A 19,907-nucleotide genomic window follows, 5' to 3' on the forward strand; every position below is an offset into this window, starting at 1 on the left:
AAAGGCTTTTAACTGGTAAACTAAAAACATGTGTGTGCATGTCTGGCATAGTGCTGAATAGGAATATATACAGTGAGAGGAAATCTACAGTATTTATTTGTGTCCGATTTTATCATATTGTACTGAAAATATTGTTTTTTTAAACGTCCATTATTGGCTGGTGAAAGTGTCACGGCACATAACATGTCTGATGTCAACAAACTTCTGGTCATGAATAATGGAATTATGGAAACATAAAACAAGACCCCGCTGTTTCCATGACCACCGGAGGGGCTGATAGAATGTTCTCCAGCTGCCATTACAATGATATACAGCAGAACCGGACCAGCTTTATCTCACGCAATGCTTCCGTATACAGTTCAGCTACCATTATATTGTGCCTGTTACGTGTCTGGCATACAAGGCTTTATGGGGAGGGCTGGACAGTTACATTGTTTTATCGTGTTTTAGAATATATTGTGTTTGGAACAGAGCAGACGGGCTGTATAAAGCAATGCAAATCTATATGGTGTAAAATCCATTCCCTGTTCCTGCAAATGTCAGATAATATCAATGGAGGTTTTTAAGTATATTGTGAACAAATATTGATAATACAACATGGCTAATATTACATTTTCCTATTTAGAGATCTAACTAATCGGCAGCATGGCCCCAAATGTAGTAAATACTATTCATAGTGCTGGGAGAAGGAATTCAGTGAAAAGTGTTCTAAATCTGTCGTTAGGGAAAGTTATGGTGCCATACAAGGTACAGTCCCTACCTGCTGCCTGCACTCTGTGGGGTAAATTGACTAAGATGGGAGTTCTATCAGGGTTGCCTACCCTCCCGAAATGGCCGGGAGGCTCCTGAAAATCGAGTCCCCCTCCCGGCCCCCTGAAAAAGGTTGGCAATCCTCCCAGATACCTGCGCCGACGTTCTCCCCCGCGACAGCGTTCATTTCCCTCGATTCGCAGCTTGGAGGGGGGCAAATTGCATCATTTAGCCCCGCCCCCTAACCGAAGACCCGCAAATTGTAGGATTTGCAGTACTGGTGGGGCGGGGCTCGAGGACGTCTACATCAGGCCCCGCCCAACATCCCATTGAAGATGGGATGTTGCATCAGGCTGACATCGCATATCTTGCCTGGAAAAGCCTGCGTTTATCCTGACATTCAAAGTGAACGGACATTCCCACCCCCAAACGCCGACTTCCTATGAGTCAACTTTCGTACGGCCAGCGATGAAAAAAGACGCTGGATTTTATTGCAGGAAGGTCTCATGCTTGTATGCTACTATCCATACACATTCGCAGTCGATGATCAGCCGGGCTGCTCAGCGATAAGGTCTGAATGACCCTCTGTATCTCTTTGTGTGTGGCACTATGATAGGGGGCGAGTGCAAAGAAGCCCCATGCAGGCTCGGTGGCTCGCTTCGCACCCCACAGGTTCTATTCTCCCTAAATGGGGGTCATGGTCCCCCTCAAGGGAGAATAGCCCCTGTTAGACGGGATCCCGCCTGTCGGGCACTTAAACAGTCGGGATTCCGATGTTGGAGTTCTGATGACATTGTAAGTCTACAAAACATTTGAATTCACAGCAACAGTTACTGAACATTTCTTATGAAAACAACCAACAAATTAAGAATTGTAATCCTGGTGCTCGGTCTGGAAGGACACAAAATACAGTGTTTCCAGCTATGGCTGACAATTCCAGACCATTATCCTGCATTATATTGCAGTCTTTCAAAACATTCTGCATTAGTCAATAATGGCTTTTTAGATGATCTAACACAAACAGCAGCTTTTGGAAATAATGAGCTGATATTAATTATAAATTACCCAACAACGGGTGCACTCAGTGTCACATATCGAAAATCATTGCGTTCACCGGCTATAGAACTGCGCGGTTTCTGAATATTTAGTGCCTGTAATTATGTCTCCTAGCAAAATATTTTCACATGCTGAAGAGTTTATTTTTAGCACTCGCAGGACACAGTTTGTGCTATAGGAACAAGGACCAGAAGAATCCCCGGCAGGAGCTCACTGTACGGATACTGTTTAGGCAATTGGGTTTTTATTGCGTTATGTGAATTTATTTTTATTCATAAAATGGGGACAAATTACACAGCTGTGTACAGTACGGGATTGTTCTCTTTGGTGTCACATCTGCAAGTGCCCGTCCGGGAAGCGGCGGGCAGCTGACACCTGCTGATGTCAGATGCCTGCCCCTTGCACCCACGAATCACCATGAGGACGTCCTGCATTTTCATGGGGACGGCCATGAAACGCTGGGCGTTACCATGGACGAATCCCCCGGCCCACAAACCCGCAGCCCCTACCCGCACTGATGTGTGCGAGCGCCAGCAAATAATCTATTCGCTGTGGCCACTCCCACACAGCGGTTGCACATGTGCATAACTGACTATGCGCAGTCGCAAAATATCGTGATGTTAGGGCGCAGTTATACACTACGAGGAGAGGGGACACACATGGCAAAAGGTGTTCTCCAGTAAACAAGATTGGGGGATCTATTTAGTATTTTCTCTGGGCGGAATGTAATGCAGTAAAAACCCTGTTTTCAGTGTTTTTATGGCATTTCTGAATATACTAAAGCCCCGCTGTCAGCTCTGGTTAAGAAGGGTAATGCCAGCTGTAGCTTATGCGCTTCTCTCCGCATCATTGTTTGAGGGTTCCAACACAGATCCCTCCCAGCATGCTCAGCGGTGGCACTCTACGCAAGCACAGAGGTACTCCCAGGTCACAAAGCCCTGACACCGGAGCGCATCGCAAAGGGCAGCTCTTATCGTACATGTGCGTTTAGTATCGGCGCGATGGGCGGCAGGATGTTCTGCAAGTGGTTGGTACTTTACATGCCCTCTATCACTGTGCTACAGTATGTCCCTGGAATTCACCAATAAAATGTAAGCAATACCCAGGTCGCCAGAGATACCGATTGGCAGTGGTTAGAGAACTATTACAAGTTCACCAGCTAAAAGGGGCAGACTAGATGGGCCAAGTGGTTCTTATCTGCCGTCAAATTCTATGTAGTGTTCTTTGACTTGAGCTTCCAGCAGGGCCGGTGCGAGCCATCTCAGCACCCTAGGCAAAACTTCTGAATCGTCCGTCCCCCCCCCATCCCCCCAACCTAGTCACGGGAGACACTTCTATCCCCCGCCCCCCTCACCTCACCTCAGTATAGCCGGGGACTCCCACCCCCCGACTTACTTCAGAGGCTGCTGGAGTCCTCTACCCCCCGGCACTTCTATCAATCAGGTCTCTGTAGTTGATCTCTCTCTCCCCGGTGCCTCTCAGAACAGCCAGGAAGAGAGCTCAAAGCAGCTGTGGGAGGCGGGGACAGGACATACCTCACTATGCAGCCCACACATCATTCCCTCCCCCACAGATTGCCGCTGACCAGCACGGGGGTTGCGGGCGCCACCCTCCGATCAGATCCACGGGAGGGCTCCAGGGAGGCACTGGGGTACGGCTCACCTGTTCCCTGTCGGGACTGAATAGGTGCTGGTACTTGGCTGCTGCATTCTTCCTTCCAGCTCAGTACTGCCCTCCAGTGACCGGTGCCCTAGGCAAATGCCTGAAGCTGCCTAGTGGTGGCGCCGGCCCTGGCTTCCAGTTGCAATATAGTATACCTATACTTAACTCTTTGAGTGCCAACATCTCTGTGAGAGATGTGCAAAGTATCTGCAAAAAATGCCAGGGTCGCTCACATTTGTTATATAAATTCAATTAAAAAAATTTGTGTAAAAAAGATTATATTTCCTATATAAGGTAAACATTACCGGTCTATGGGCGAGATTCAGCCAGCTAAAAATGCCGTAAAAAAACAGTTTTCAGGGTTTTTACCGCATTTTAATATGCAGCAAAGCCCCATTGCTGGGGCTTCGCTGCGGGGGGTTACGCCAGTTCCTATTTGGCATAACCCCATGGAAGCCTATGGGCTTCCCTTCGCGTCCCCCGCTGCCTCACGCGCCCCCCGCCGATCTACTCCGCACCCCTCCTCACCTGTGTCCGGGCAGCCTCCTGCTGTGCTGCCCGGTACAGTGATTTCCTCCTGCCTGCACCACTTCTGAGTGCAGGGAGGAGGAACCGGAGCCCTTACAGCTGTGTAAGGGTTCCGGCAGGGAGGGGGGGACCCGGTGCACATCGCCAGGCATCGCTTTTGCATTAATAATCGCATATGTTAGTGCATATGCGATTATTAACAATGCGAATGCCGGCGATGTGCACCGGGGATTATTGGTGAATCTCGCCCACTATGATTAAAAATGTTTGCTTGGCAATTTTTACAACTATTTTGACAAATTTACTCGGCACTCAAAGGGTTAAGGCTGGCACCATCCTCCCAGTGATATCTTCTGTGCAATGTAGACGTTTCAACGAAGCATCACTTTTCTCTACATATTAATTTATTTCTACACTTTTGCAGCTTTGTTAATGATCCTTATGAACCATAATTTATATGTGTGCAGCTATAGGTGGCCCATTGGGTCCCACACAACCCAAATGACATAAATGATTAATGCTTATTAACGTGTTTGGACAAATCCAATACTGATCTTGTTTCTCATTGACCAGAACATAGGAGCAGGTCCTAACATGTGTGAGATCATGGGAGTAGCAGTGGAAATAATTAACCCTTTGAACTGTGGGCAGCTGAATTTTGTTTATATGAGATTTGTATATGCTAATGTTTGGTATTTATTGCCCATTATTCCCACAGAACCAAGGCAAGTATAGCTGCAAGAAAAACATTTTTTTTGGGCAGATGTACTAAGCCTACGAAATTGGAAAGAAAAAAAGTACCAACCAATCAGCTCCTAAAGCCCCATAAACACTGGACGAGATAGTAAAAGATATCGCTCAGAAGCGCTCACATGCATTGTTACTGAAACTGCAGCATAGCCCTTGGTCCCCCCTCCCAGTCACTCCTTCCCTGCCGGCATCGGACCAGTGTGTATGCACTTGCCAATGATGGTACCCCACTGGGTCAATATCGGTTTGTGTGCAAAATGTATGGGGCTTAACTGTTATTTTTCAAACACAATCTGTCAAATGGGGGGTTATTTTCAGTCACTCTTTCTGACAAATTCCGGTACTTATGTAGTATCTGGGCTGCCGATTTTTTGATTGTATGCCTTAAGTTAAGGCATACAATCAGATGCGATGCGATGCGATATCGCATCACATCGCATCCGATATCGGATGCGATATCGGATGCGATGACCCGATTTTTCCATAGGAATCAATGTTAAAATGATTCCTATGGAAAAATGGGTCCTTTTCATACCCCTACTATCCAAGTGGGCATGGAGTTGGATATAAACCTGTGGCGAGCGTAGCGAGCCACCGAGCCCGAAGCGTGGCGAGCGAAGCGAGCCCCGCGAGGGGACGGTATTCGTCCCCTCGCGGGGCTCGCTTCGCTCGCCACGCTTCGGGCTCGGTGGCTCGCTACGCTCGCCACAGGTTTATATCCAACTCCATGCCCACTTGGATAGTAGGGGTATGAAAAGGACCCATTTTTCCCATTGAATTCCATGTTAAAATGGACTCAGTCCATTTTAACATTGATTCCTATGGAAAAATCGGGTCATCGCATCGCATCGCATCGAATCGCATGGTCGCATGCGATGCGATGCGATCTCCCGATCCGACCCGATTTAGAAATCGGCAGCCCAGATACTACATAAGTACCCAAATTCCTTCTTAGAAGGACAAAACCATGTGCACTGCAGGTGGGGCAGATGTTACTTGCGCAGAGAGAATTAGATTTGGGTGGGGTTTTACTTCAAAGTGAGATCTATATTGCAGTGTAAAAATAAAGCAGTCAGTATTTACCCTGCGCAGAAACAAAATTACTCACCAAATCTAATTCTCTCTGCACATTTTACTTCTGCCCAACCTGCAGTGCACATCGTTTTGTCCATCTAAGAAGGATTTTGTCAGAAAGAGTGAACTAGAATAAGACCCACAGTGACAACAAAGCCATACCCTGCAAATCAATAGTATACACAACGAAAGGGCTACATATATTGATTTTTGAGCTGTCGGCTTAAAAGATGCAGGTGGACCCATCTCATCGTTCTCCTCCGTAGGTGCTCTCAGCGCCCATTCATTTCTCTCACGCAGATGCCAGTGTCAGTGAGAAGCCAGGATCCTATCCGGGTGCTGTGTGTCTGTAGAAGAGACTATCACAGCTGCATTTGCTTTGCCATAAAATCACTGGTGCATAAAGCAACTGTGTTACATTACTTGGTACAACAGTGTCAGCTGAATAAATTGCCCATCAACATTTCTATAACCCAACACAGAATGAATTCTTCCTTTTACTAGCGAGTCAGGAACGCAGGTTTGTCTTGAAGGCTGCACGGGTGTCGGTACAGTGTATAACTGCTGCTGTGTATGTTTGTGTGATCTTTATTCTTATATCCCAGTGGGGGATACGGTCGTGTTGTCGAACACACTTAGGTCGACAGTCGTTAGGTCGACACCGTTGGGTCGACAGGTGGGAGGTCGACAGGTATCTAGGTCGACACAGGTGAAGGTCAACAGGTGTCTAGGTCGACATTGGACATGGTCTACACGTGTTTAAGTCGACATAGCGTTATGTCGACATGGGTTAGGTCGACAGGTTGGAAGGTCCATGCCCGAAGCAATGCGAGCGAAGCGAGCGATGCGAGGGGCTGCGGTTGAATTCCAACTGTGTCCATGTCGACTGTGTCGACTCCCATATTAGTAAATTTCCATCGCTGTCTTTAATCTTTCCAGGATCTGTCCAGAAAAGGTCATTTCCATTTATAAGCACATTGGAAACAGAGCTAGAACAGCTAAGATCTCAGATAAGCCTTTAATACAGGACTATATGGGCCTTATTTTGGTTCATTCTTTCTGACAAAATCCTTCTTAGATGGGCAAAACCATGTGCACTGCAGGTGGGGTAGATGTTACTTGTGCAGAGAGAGTTAGATTTGGGTGGGGTTTTACTTCAAAGTGAGATCTATATTGCAGTGTAAAAAAAAGCAGCCAGTATTTACCCTGCACAGAAACAAAATTACTCACCCAAATCTAATTCTCTCTGCACAAGTAACACCTGCCCCACCTGCAGTGCACATGGTTTTGTCCATCTAAGAAGGAATTTGTCAGAAAGAGTGAACCAAAATAAGGGCCTATGTTTTGCTGACATTTAAGGTACATCTGATTTTCTGAAATCCCATCCAATTAGAGCCTTGCCTAGTATACGTACCAATAACTTATCTATGGAGCCAGAATATTCATTGTATTATTTCCAATTAGCTGTCAGGCTGTCTGTCCTACAAATGTCTATCATCTCATCCTCAGCCCACTGTGACGTCCTATATCACCTACACATATCATCTTCATATTACAGCAGTCAGAGCAGAGTTCAATGAAAATGGTGCAAGGTGCCAATGTGGGGGATGGGACATTAGGTCGACATTGTCTAGATCGACAGTCAATAGACCAACCACTATTGGTCGACAGGCATGTGATATAGAACTCCCATCTTACTAACTTTCCCTCATTGTTTGTAGTCGTTTCTCTAACACGTACACCCAAATCAAGCGCATTATCTCTCAATAAAGTCAGAAAATGTAATTGATAGTTAACCTCCCTGCCTTACCCCTCCAAAAGCCACTTCTGTAGGTTCCCCCACCTTGTCTGCTGTCTCGGCTCCAGCTTCTAATGAAAACGGACCATCACAAAATGTCCGCCCCCATACAGCAGACAGTTTTTGAGACATATTCAAAAACTATCTGCTGTATGGAGACAGACATTTTGTGATGTCCGTTCAGATTAGAACGAAGCAGAAGCCAGGAGGGAACAGGGGAGCGGCATTACAATAGCCCCGCAGACCCCCAGCGCCCACACCTACACAGCGCTTCCACACCACCGCGGGGTCTGCGGGGCTATTGTTACGCCACTGCACATATGATTGAATAGTTCTGTTTTCAGCCTGAAAAATATGTATAAAAGTACTTCGACACCATACAATATACAAGTAATGCTAACATATTAATAAGATACTGTTTGCATCCTAATTTACGTTTTACATTTTACTATCTTGTATATATACAGTTAAATCTTACTAATATATATATATATATATATATATATATATATATATATATAAGCAGTTAAATCTTACTATCTTGTATATATAGTTAAATCTTAATTTCTTGTACATGTAGTTAAATCTTCCTATCTTGTATATATATATAGATAAATCTTACTATCTTGTATATATAGTTAAATCTTACTGTCTTGTGCGTGTGTGTATATAATATATATATATATATATATGTATCTGCAGAAAAGGTACAGAGGGAAGCGCTTCTTAGTGCAACAACGTTTTTTTTATTTTAAAAGGCAGACTGCCAATTAGTAAAAGATTCAATAAAATACATATGCTCGTACCCCACTATTCATCAGTGTGGGCTTGAGTACCACATGATATGTATGACAACCAAAAACACGTCACCGTCGGAGTACACAGCTGGGGAACCGCGCTGATCAAGATACACCGGATGGATGATTTTTACCAGGATCTTTTCAACGGCAGCAGCTCTCCCTCTCCCGATCAGTGTCAGTGCTGGGTGTAGGTTCTTGCGTCAGGTGAGGCACGCCCAAACGCGTTTCGTCGTTAAGGACTTCGTCAGTGAGCCTCCCAACTACATACCTAAATACATACCTCCCAACTGTCACGATTTTAGAGGGACAGTCCCGATTTTCGGGTCCTGTCCCGCTGTCCCACCCGCGGCAGGCATTGTCCCACTGCGGGGGGTGGCAGTTGGGAGACCCCCCAATCTAGTAGAATAGACGCTGTGCGCATGCGCACAGCGTCTATTCTCGTATGAAAATGAGGTCGCGGATAATTAGCATAAGCCGCAACCTCATTTGCATACGCCCCACCCCCTTTTCGGGCGCTTCGCCGCGCGAGTGTCCCTATTTCTTCAGGTCAAAAGTTGGGAGGCATGTATATATATATATATATAGTTTAATCTTATTATCTTGTATATAGGCCAGACTACAAATAAAAAACATTTAGAGGTGAGATTTAATAGCATGAAAGATTTGGAAAGTGAGAGATTTGGTAAGAAATCTACCAGTTTGATTTTGCAGTGCAAATGATTGCCGCTTTAAAAAAACCTGTAGATTTCTTACCAGCTCTCTCACTTTCTGAATCTCTCACCCTATTAAATGTCAGCCTTATTGTTTTTACTCTTGTGCAATCACTGTATAACACCAGGTGGTGCTACAGGCTTGGGCATGTTTAGTAGAACATGGTGGGCAGAGTGTGTGTATCTGATAACTGGCCCTGCCTCATCTGTAAAGCCTTTAATCCTTCTACAAATCTGGTTGCTAGGGTACCCGGATGATTTACAGAAATTGTCTAGCTTAGCAGTTAATAGACCGACATCAAAAGGTTGACAAGCACAAGGTCGACACCAGCAAACGTTCAACGTGGAAAAAGTCTATATTTGAAAAAGTCAGCATGAGTTTTTCCCAATTTTCATTACTTTTTTGGGACTTTTTCATGCTTTACCATCCACGTGGACTCTGAATGGAAACTTTGAGAGTGCCACGAGCCACCTGGCCCAAGGCATGGCGAAAGAAGGCAGGAGACTAATTCGGGGTTTACATGCTCAGATGTCAACATTGAAACAAAAACCGTGAAAAACTCATATTGGCCTTTTGCTTGTGTCGAGGTTTTGTGCATTGTTTGTGTTGACCTAGACAATGTCTGTGAGCTATAAAACACCCATTTACAGTGCTGTCAGTAACCCTCTGCCCTAATACATACATACATTCCAATTTATAATATTCTGCAGAGGAATTAATGAAATGATAGACCTTTTTTTCTAATGTATAAATCATTCAGTTACTTTTAGATATAAATGTTAGCTCAGTAGTTTAAAGACTATATTATACAGTAATCAGCAGCGGATCTAAAAGGGGGGGCTGCAGCACATTTCAAAATTCAAATAGGGGAGTCAGACCAAATGCCACCAACTGCCATTCCAAACTGACTCACTGACAGTGGATGTGGCACCCCTATTTGAATTTTAAACTGTGCTGCATTCCCTCCCGTCGAGCCTCCACTGAGAGTAATGCATACTTGCTGATATTATGACTCCCCCCCCCCCTTTGAGAGGAGGCAGCCAGAGCCAGCCCTAGCCAATATGATGCCCTAGGCAAGATGTTGTCTAGTGCCCCCTAGCACTGCCACTAGTTCCGCCTCCCCTTTCCCAGCACCATCATCAGTCATCACAGCAGTCATCATTTTGGTGCTCCTACCCTCTGTATTTTAAATAGAAACCGTGTGCACATTTGGCGCGCATCCTAAAAAGGGGTGTGTTCTCGATGGGAAGGGGCATGGCCACACAATAGTACCCCCAATTCAAATTATGCCACACATTAGTGCAACTTTATTCACATTATATCATGCGATAGTGTCCCTTATTCACGTTACATCACTTAGTAGTACCACTTAACCTTATATACTTTACTTCTCACAGTAGTGCCCATTATTCACATTACATCACACTGAAGTGCTCTTTTTTTCACATTAGACCGCACAGTAGTGCCCATTCTATATGTTACACCATACAGTAGAGCACCTTATACACATAATGCCACACATTAGTAATGCCTTTATACACATAATACCACACAGTAATGCCCCTTACATGACATACACTACATTATTAATGTCCTTTTAAATCTAATGAGCATTACACATTATGCCAACCTTTATTAATGCCTTTATAAACATAATGACAAACGTAATGTCCCTTACACATATGTCGCACATTATTAATGCCTGTTACACATTTGTCGCACATTATTAATGCATTTATACACGGCACACATATGCTTAACACTATTGCACAACCAACCCACTTGCACACAGCACTCGCACATCCACTAACACTGTGACCTCTGCCTCTGCTTGGATACAGATGTGTCCTCATACATCTTGCTTCAATACACCATGCAGCTCCGGGCCAGCTCTGCTAACATCGGGCACCTTTTTTGCTGAAAAGTCATCTTATTTGCATTATTATGTGACCAGGATGCTCAAAGAGCTTCCGATGATTAAAATGATATGCAGCATGCCTATATTCTGTGTGCGACTGTAGCTGTACCTGCATGAATACACTATTTCATATGCAGATACAGCCTCACTCACACACAGAATATAGGCATGCTGCATATCATTTTAATCAGCAAATCGCATCATCACCCCCTAATCTCCCAACTGCTGGAGGTTGTATGCAGCTGTAAGTAAGGGGGGGGGGGGGGGGCTGCATACAAGGGGACGGCTGACTGGGAGACTTAACCACTTCTCAGGGGAGCCGGAAGCGGCACTCAATTTTTGAAAGTCTCCTGGCTATTTCGGCAGAATTGGCAAGTATGCATTAATGTCATTTACTTTCTTTACTTTTTTAAATACACTAAGGCCTTTAATCAGATCTGATCGCAGATTGGAAAATGGGCAAAACCATGTGCACTACAGGTGGGGCAGATGCAACATGTGCAGAGAGAGTTAGATTTGTGTGAGTTGTTTCTGTGCAGGGTAAATACTGGGTGCATTATTTTTACACTGTAATTTATATTTCAGTTTCAACACACACCACCCAAATGTAATTCTCTCTGCACATGTTACATCTGCCCCACCTGCAGTACACATGGTTTTGCCCATTTTCCAAACAAATTTGTACTGCAATCAGATCTGAATAAGGACCTATGTGTGGTATATGCTCAGTTACATATGTAAATAACCAGATATTAGACCGCTCCTGCAAAGAAATGGCACTTATCGGGGGTTTTATTGCACCTGCCTGCAAGCAGGTGAAAAATAATCCCTGATAATGTCAGCTTTCAGATCACATTAGATAGCCCCCTGGAGACTGAGTTCTCCCCCTAGTCGGAATGTTGACCCAGCGAAAAAATGTGCAGCAGCTTTTTTTTAGCAAACCTGAGACCTGGCCGCAAGAGCTGATGGTCAGTTACTTGTGTGATGACTCTTTCAAATGAATCTCACAAACTCTTTAAAATGAATCTTTAATTTTACAACTTTGTTCCAGACTGATTTAAATGGCATCGTAAAAATGAGTGGGTTCTTTTTTTTTTTGCTCATACATTTTTCTGCCAAAATGCAAGCAAATGACTAAGGTGTCTCATGTAGGGAAGAGCCCCCGTATGTTTCAATTGAATTTGTGAAATCTTGATTATATGTTTTTAGCGTTGCTTTCGTGGGCCTCTGCAGATTTAGGCTCCAGTAATTCCATTCTCCACAGGATTTTATGCTTTCGGAATTGGCTTGAAAATGCCTCTTTTGGCATAAGCTCGCATATCTGCTCCTGCAGCCGCAGCGTACTTGAGAGCAGAGTGGTTTTCTAATCTATTTAGAAGAAAGACAAACACCATAATTGTATTTGCATCAGAAATGTGTTGCATAATAAATATTAGCAGCGTTTTGTTTGCATCGTTTGGGATTGATGTACAGATGTTAGGAACATCCAGGGCCAGATTAACAATGGAACGGATGAGACTACAGCCTGGGGCCTCCACATCATGGTGATGTCCGCCCACCCAGAGTGACACATGGTCTGCCAAAAATTAGGGCTATAAAAAATTGGGTACTTGTTTCCTAGCACGGCGCCACCGATTTTGATTGTGAGCATCGCGTTGGAAAAAATTGCGTCGATCGCATCGCATGCCAACCAAATCGCATGTGATGCGATCGACGCGATTTTGCATTAATCTTAATGTGAAATGACCCAAAACACCCCATTGTAATAGGAACCCCCCCTGATGTTTGAAATGGCCCCCAATTTTAACGCCACCCCGCTATAGACGCCAACCCGAAGCGTGGCGAGTACGCGTCCTCCGACCTTTTCATACCCCTACTATCCACGTCGGCGTGGAGTTGAGAATAGAAAGTGTGGCGAGCGCAGCGAGCCACCGAGCCCGAAGCGTGGCGAGCACAGTGAGCCCCGCGAGGCTTCACAGGTATCCGCGACATTTTCTATGTTTACTTATTTGGGAAGACATCCGAGGGGAGATGTATCAAACAGCGGAGATAAATAAAGTACTAGCCAATCAACTTCTATCATTTTATAGGCCATTTTTAACTAAGGCAGGAGCTCATTGGTTGGTACTTTACCACTTGCCACTTAAGTTTTCTCCAAGACTTAATACATCATTCCCTGGGGCTGTTAGCGTACATGCCCACATGACATTGGCCACACCCTCACACCACTGGCCACACCTCATCTGCTTCTCACAACAGGTCCTTGATCATGTTCATCCCTAGGCCCATGTGGTCTCATGTGCAAACTGTGGTCCTCCAGCTGTTGTGAAACTACACATCCCAGCATGTCTTGGCATAGTTTTAGCAATGCCTAATAGCAAAACTGTGGCAAGGCATGATGGGACTTATAGTTTCATAACAGCTGGAGAGCCATAGTTTGGACATGCCTGGCTTAGAACATTTATGTCCATTTAGTGCAGGGTTGCCTACCCTCCCGGATTGGCCGGGAGGGTCCCGGAAATCGGGTCCCCCTCCCGGGCCCCTGGAAAGGTGGGGAATCCTCCGGGATTCTGCCTCACCCTCCCGGCTGCATCGTTGAATTACCGCGATTCGCGGCTATTCACCGGGAGTGGGGCTAAATATGCAAATAGCATCATTTAGCCCTGCCCCTTCGTGAGGCCCCACAAATCGGGGGGGGGGGGGATTTACAGTGCTGGGGGCGGGGCTTGATGACGTCTACATCAGGCCCCTGCCCCCACACGTGATGCCGACAGACTCCTCTCAGGGCTTCTCCCAGAGAGGAGAATTTAAAAGTAGGCGAGCATGAAGTAGCGTTCACAGGACTTAAAAATAACAATACGTTTGTCCCAGGAATTCTTGAATTATTTTACTGTATGAGTTCCTACAAAAAGTCTTCACCCTGTTTTATATTTTGGTCTTCAACTTCAAAGTGTTAGAAATACTCCTTAAAAAATAACGTCTTCTTGAACTACGTGTATTAATACTTATAAATCCATGTATATGTTTCTTTCATGTGGTTTTCTGTCCCTTTTGTCTTCAGTTATCATACCTCCCAGCCTGCTGTAATTGTGACTAAGGACCCAAATAGGGGGAATGGCCTCTGGATAGAATAGGGGGCACGGCTTTGTGTGGAAATGTCATCCCTGTGATACATTCCCCCATTTTCACTGTGTGGGCATGCCCAGCGATCTGGGAGGTGCTGGACATGCTTACCCTCTTTCCAGCGATGACAGTGGGACAATGCCCAAAAGTCAGGACAGTTGAGAGGTTTGAGTTGTACATGTTCAGACGTAGAACTCATCAGTCCTTAATGTGGTTTCTGGAATGCCAAATCATTTAGGAATAAGCTAGTCTTCATACATGATCACCTTGCCTCTTTGCCATCACCACATTTGGCTAGCCTCATCTTTCACATCTTCCCCAGTTGTTGTATTTGGGGGCCTCAATCTCCCAACGTCTCTTTTCCTGATGAATGACAAGGGATAAGTCCACTTCTCTCCCATCTTCAGCTTCTATGTCTTTCACCCTGAACACTCCTACTCTTTTGAGGTCTTTGCTATACTTCTTTACCATCCTGTTAACCTTCTTGCCAAGCTCCTCTGTGTCCCCTGTACCATCTGTCCTGCATTTCTTAGATGACTTTACCCCGTGCCTGATTAACCAATGGGCTGATTGGGGGGAGGGTGGTGCCTTGCAGCCTCCTCTAGCATCCTCAAAAACTGTCTGCTTTAAGGGGGTGGCCATTTTGTAAGGTTTATTTTTCATAAGGAGCTGTCGGAGGCTGAGCCAGGAGGAGCGTCGGACCAGGCTAGAAAATATGTGGGTCCACTCCCAGGCACAGCAGAATTCAGTGCAGGCGGCAGCGTAGCAGTAGCTCTGGGCGCCCACACTTGGTTATCGCCGTTGCGGCGTCTGCAGTGCTATAGCTACGCCACTGAATCATGCCCTGACTTTGACTCCTGTAACCTTCTCTCTGCCTTTAACCAGTCCCTGTCTTTTGTCTCTGTTCTCACATCCATCAAACATACCTTAGTCTCCCCAATCCTTAAAAAACAACACCTTGACCTTGACCCTGATGCTGCAGGACAGCTTTCATTGGTTCTCCTCGTATGCATTCATCTAATAGGCGGTAGGTGATGCAACGAGGTGTGGCTGCTCCATACAGTTCGGTATTTAGTGACATCACATCAAAAGCGTATATGTTTTTGAATTTGTGACATCATGTCAGTACACGCCTGATTGAACACAAACATTTGCAGGACGGTGAGCGGAGAACCGACATCCCACAGTCAGTATGACAGATTCATTTCCAATAGAAGGAAGTTCTGACGGGTTCTCTGAGCTTCTCTTTTGAATCCAGATTAGGTACTTTATAAACACTTAGGTACGGTATATTATTTAGCTTTGTAATACAGTATTGTATCTGCATCAATGTCTAACAGCGGGTCAGTAATTCATGAGATGTCAGAATCTATTTTGTTTGAATCTTTGCTTTGAATTTTGTGAAAAGACACCACTGCGGGATGGTACCTTGAAGCAATGTATGAAACAACGAAGGAAATTTACCTGTAGTGTGTTTACTCGTTATTTATGGTAATTTAATTTGAAGCTACTAAATGTTACATAACTTTTCATGTACGCAACAAATCTTCCTGATGAATTAATTACATCTGATACTTAAGGGACAGTTTATCGTGAGCAAATTCTCTAATATGTAATCTCCATGCATATTAAAATGCCGAGATTAACCACTGTATAAGTATTATGGGAATACTGAAGTTCTCAGTGCTGTAACTTTATATTGAGCATTCAGTATCCTGCAGTTCTGTGCATGGATTATCTTACTTTATTTTTTTTGCTGATGGGATTATATCCTAGTGGATTTGAGAAGTGACTTCCGCTAGAGAACCCAAGGGTCTGAGTCATGTTGACTCACTAAGCAGCTAAATTTGCCCGGCGGGTGAGCAAATGCCCGCTCCGCGCGAACATCCCTGCCCCATTGTATATCAAACCTTTGTATGCATCATTAATTCCCCCCCCCCCCCCGTTGTCTGTGCTGCAAAGATGCAGTGGTGTCACTGATCGATATCATTAACGGTGGTGTAACTATAGCCCCGCAGCCCCCACTGTGGCGGGAAGGCGATGAGTAACTGTGGGCGCTGCTCTGCGGGGCTATAGTTACTAGTAGCCTTGGACATATTGACAGCGCCGCCCCCTCCCACTAGACCCCCCACCTGCCCGCCCAAGTAAGGTTAAGCACCCCTTACCCCTCCGCATGCCACCGACGCATTCCTGGTCAGGCACCGCAGATATCCTCCTGGCTCCATCTCCTGCAGTTCTAATGAAAAATTACACCAAAAAATGGCTGCCCCCATACAGCAGACAGTTTTTTAGGAATGTTAGAGGATGCGGCGGCCTCCTCTAGCATCCTTAAAAACTGTCTGCTATTAGGTGGCAGCCATTTTGCCGTGTAATTTTTCATTAGAACTGCAGGAGACAGAGCCAGGAGGATATCTGCGGTGCCGGACCAGGAATGCGGCGGCTGCGGCGACGGCATGCGGAGGGGGGTGCTTAACTTTACTTGGGCGGGTGGGCTACGTTAGTTACGCCACTGATCATTAATGTTATCATTTAGAAAGTATGCACAATATTGTTTAACCAGGATCTCCAACGATATTGTTCATATCATTAACAATAGTGATTTATCTGTGAATCAGCTAGTGTGTATCGGGTTTTAGTTATAGCACTGCTTTGAAAACATTCATATAAATATAAACAGATGCTATACAAAAATAAAGTTGCCAGCAACTTTTTAGAAAAGTAATACAGCCTCAACAAAGCCAAAATTTTAAATGAATAAAAATAGGAAACATTTAAGAATGAAAAAAAATCCTAAATAAACAGTATATAGCTGTATATATTAGATATCATATATTATGTGAATTTGTACAATGTTTAGATGTTAGTTTTGTAATGATTGTTTTGAGATGAATATACAGTATGGTGCAATTTCAACTTCAAGTTATTACAGTACAGGTTGAGCATCCCTTATCCAAAATGCTCGGGACCATGAGCGTTTCGGATAAGGAATTTTATGTTTTTTTTTTTGATTTTTTTAACATACTTGCCTGGTCCCATGGTGTCCCCAGCATCCAGGCGGCCTTCAGGATCTCCTTCAGTTGTCCCAGGGGTGCATTGCATGTGCACCCACCCAAAGCACTCCTGGGACCGCTGAAGACACTTAAGAAGATCTTGAAGGCCGCCTGGACATCGGGGGACTTGGTAAGTATGAAAAAAGTGGCAGGGGGGGGGGGGGAACAAAAAAAAAATCCAAAATATTCTAAAAAAGGCTTTGCCTTTGGAATATTTCAGATAAGAGATCTTCGGATATGGGAGACTCTACCTGTATTTCTTTTTCTCTTTTTTTTTTTTTTTTGAAGGGTTGTACGAGCCATACATCTATAGCCCCAATTCCCCAATGGCGATCCTATCTGCTATTTGGCAGACATTGAAGGATCAGTTAAAAACAGAACAAAGTTTTTTTTTTAAACAGTCATTTACAAGGCAAAACCATGCATTGTAAGCAACTAACCTTTCAAAAAACCTCCAAGTCCCGGCCGGCATCCCACACGACCTCCTGACTTGAACCACATTAAATCCAGCCCAGCATTTTAATTATCGTTTATTCATAAAATTCGAATATTTTCGGATGGAATCAGCAAATCAAGGATTTCCAACATGTTGGATTTTCCAGATCCCCCCCCCCCCCACTCAACTGTGACAGAATGGGAAATTGTCCCAATTCTCCCATAATGTAGGGTCTTACTTTTGACAAAGCTACAGTAGTAGTAAATACCTTACATGAAATTATAATGCTATGATTTGATTAGTTGTATAAGTAGCAATTTACAATAATTCAATATTCACTAACAAAAATTGTAAAAAAAATATTTTTTTTTGCAGATTTTTTGCTTTGATAACTCACTTTGTTACACATCTGTTTTTGTTTTTTAAATATTTAATTAATTTGTTCTCATTTTTTCCCTTGTAGCGCCCTCCCCTCCATGATGCAGTGGGTGAGGACACAGAAGCCGGGTGAGAGTGGAATCAATATCGTTACGGCAGATTTTGTAGAATTAGGAGACTTTATCAGCACTGTCATCAAGCTGAACTATCTGTTGGATGAGGAAGACGGTACTACTTGATAATGCAAGAAACTTTTCCAGAAACATGAAATGCTGCAGTGTAATTGTCTTAGCAATGTTTTATTGTAAAAACACAGAACTCTTCCTATCACATTCTACAAGTTGCTTGGGTCCCGTAACTAGAAGTCCAACGAGGATAGCTAAACATTTTATTTCCTATGTCGAAAAACGAAAAAAAAAAAAAGTATTTAATTTAGCACCTGAATATGTGAAAAATATTAACAACATCAAAGAATGGAGGGAAACATTTGTTTATTTTGTTTGATGAGATTTTATCTTTTAAACCAAAGCATATAGTAGTTACAAAGTCTGAGTTAAAGGTTTTTTTTTTGGACTTTTTTTTTTAAATTAAGTTATCGCATGCAGTCGTCCTATCTTTTGATAACGTTTTATAGAAATTCAGTGGACTTGTTAATGTCGAAAAAGTACTTTTTGTACGTTGGTTGCAGAAATGTAAATTGTATTTTTGTTTTACTTTAAATGTTTATATTACTAATGGAAAAAAATCCACTGCATTGTAATAAAGGAGGCAGGTCAATGAGTCTATTGAAGGCTAACGGATGTATTATAATTATGGCTAAATGTTGATTGTTTGGCTCATTAAGATTGAGCTAATTAGTTACAAGGCAGGATTTACAGTAAGCACACTTGTTTATGATATGTATCTATTGTTTTCATCTGACCATATATTCTCTATATAAAATGATTCTGTGAAATACCGTACTAGTGAAACTATTATTTTTTAGCTTTTTTTTTAATGATAGATTTGCAGTTCTTTAGGATTGCTAAAACTAGCCCTTAAATGCAAAAAAAAAAATATATATTTTTTTTATTCAAATTTTTTTTTTCTTAATGCTGGAAAGATGAAACGTAAGGCAGACCGATGTATTGTATAAAAATATAGGCGTGCTATATATTAAGAAATATGACATAATTTTTTGTTTATTCTGTCCTACTGTATGTCCAAGGAGAGCCTGATATTAATGTGATACATGTAGTTTTTGTGTATGTGTAAGTGTATGCTAGCGGTGTGTCGATTAAATTAACCCTAATGGCCTAGCTGCTACATGGTTTTGTTTTCTATTATATAGCAGTTCCTTTTTTGGATACTTTTTCTCTTTAGAGTGATGTATTTGCACCATGTCAAACACTTGGTCTGTGTTTTATTGATAACTATTTCAGTGATGCTCTGAATCATACGTTGGATCCTATGAAGACCCTAGTTTATGATGTCATCAATCTATTTATGTATCAGCAGTGGAGCTTATTGGTGAATTTGTTTTAGAATGGTAAGAGCGAGTAAGGCGTGATTCAGCACTTTTTTTAACCAGATCTGGTATTACCAAAAGACACCAGACTCAGAGCCTGATTGAACTCACTGGGACACTGGGCAAGAGACCCCATTTGCTTAAAAAAGAAAGAAACACTGAACACCAGGCCTCCAGGTTGCCTAATAGCTTACGTTCTAATAGGTAAAATACAGGTGGAGGTGGCCATTGTGGGAGGACAGATCTGGCAATTCAGAACATTTGTCCTATCCCCTGGTGCAACACAGTGCAGTGAATCGCACGATCACATGTCAACATGACGGCATCCCCCTGTCCCGTTCAACTCATTTTACAAGGAAGTGGATG

At 43.6% G+C, this 19,907-nt stretch overlaps 1 protein-coding gene across 1 annotated transcript in view; it reads left to right on the forward strand.

Moving 5' to 3' along the window:
* Nucleotides 1-19,330, forward strand: part of PLCXD3 (phosphatidylinositol specific phospholipase C X domain containing 3) — a 90,817-nt gene extending 71,487 nt beyond the window's left edge. The window contains exon 3 of the mRNA XM_083154286.1: nt 18,120-19,330. Within this exon, the coding sequence (XP_083010412.1) occupies nt 18,120-18,273 (154 nt within the window). The 3' untranslated portion in view covers nt 18,274-19,330. The remainder of the gene's footprint in view (nt 1-18,119) is intronic.
* The last annotated feature ends 577 nt before the right edge of the window (nt 19,331-19,907 follow it).

Source organism: Crinia signifera, chromosome 1, assembly GCF_055691185.1.
Source record: "Crinia signifera chromosome 1, ASM5569118v1, whole genome shotgun sequence".
Classification (NCBI taxonomy): domain Eukaryota; kingdom Metazoa; phylum Chordata; class Amphibia; order Anura; family Myobatrachidae; genus Crinia; species Crinia signifera.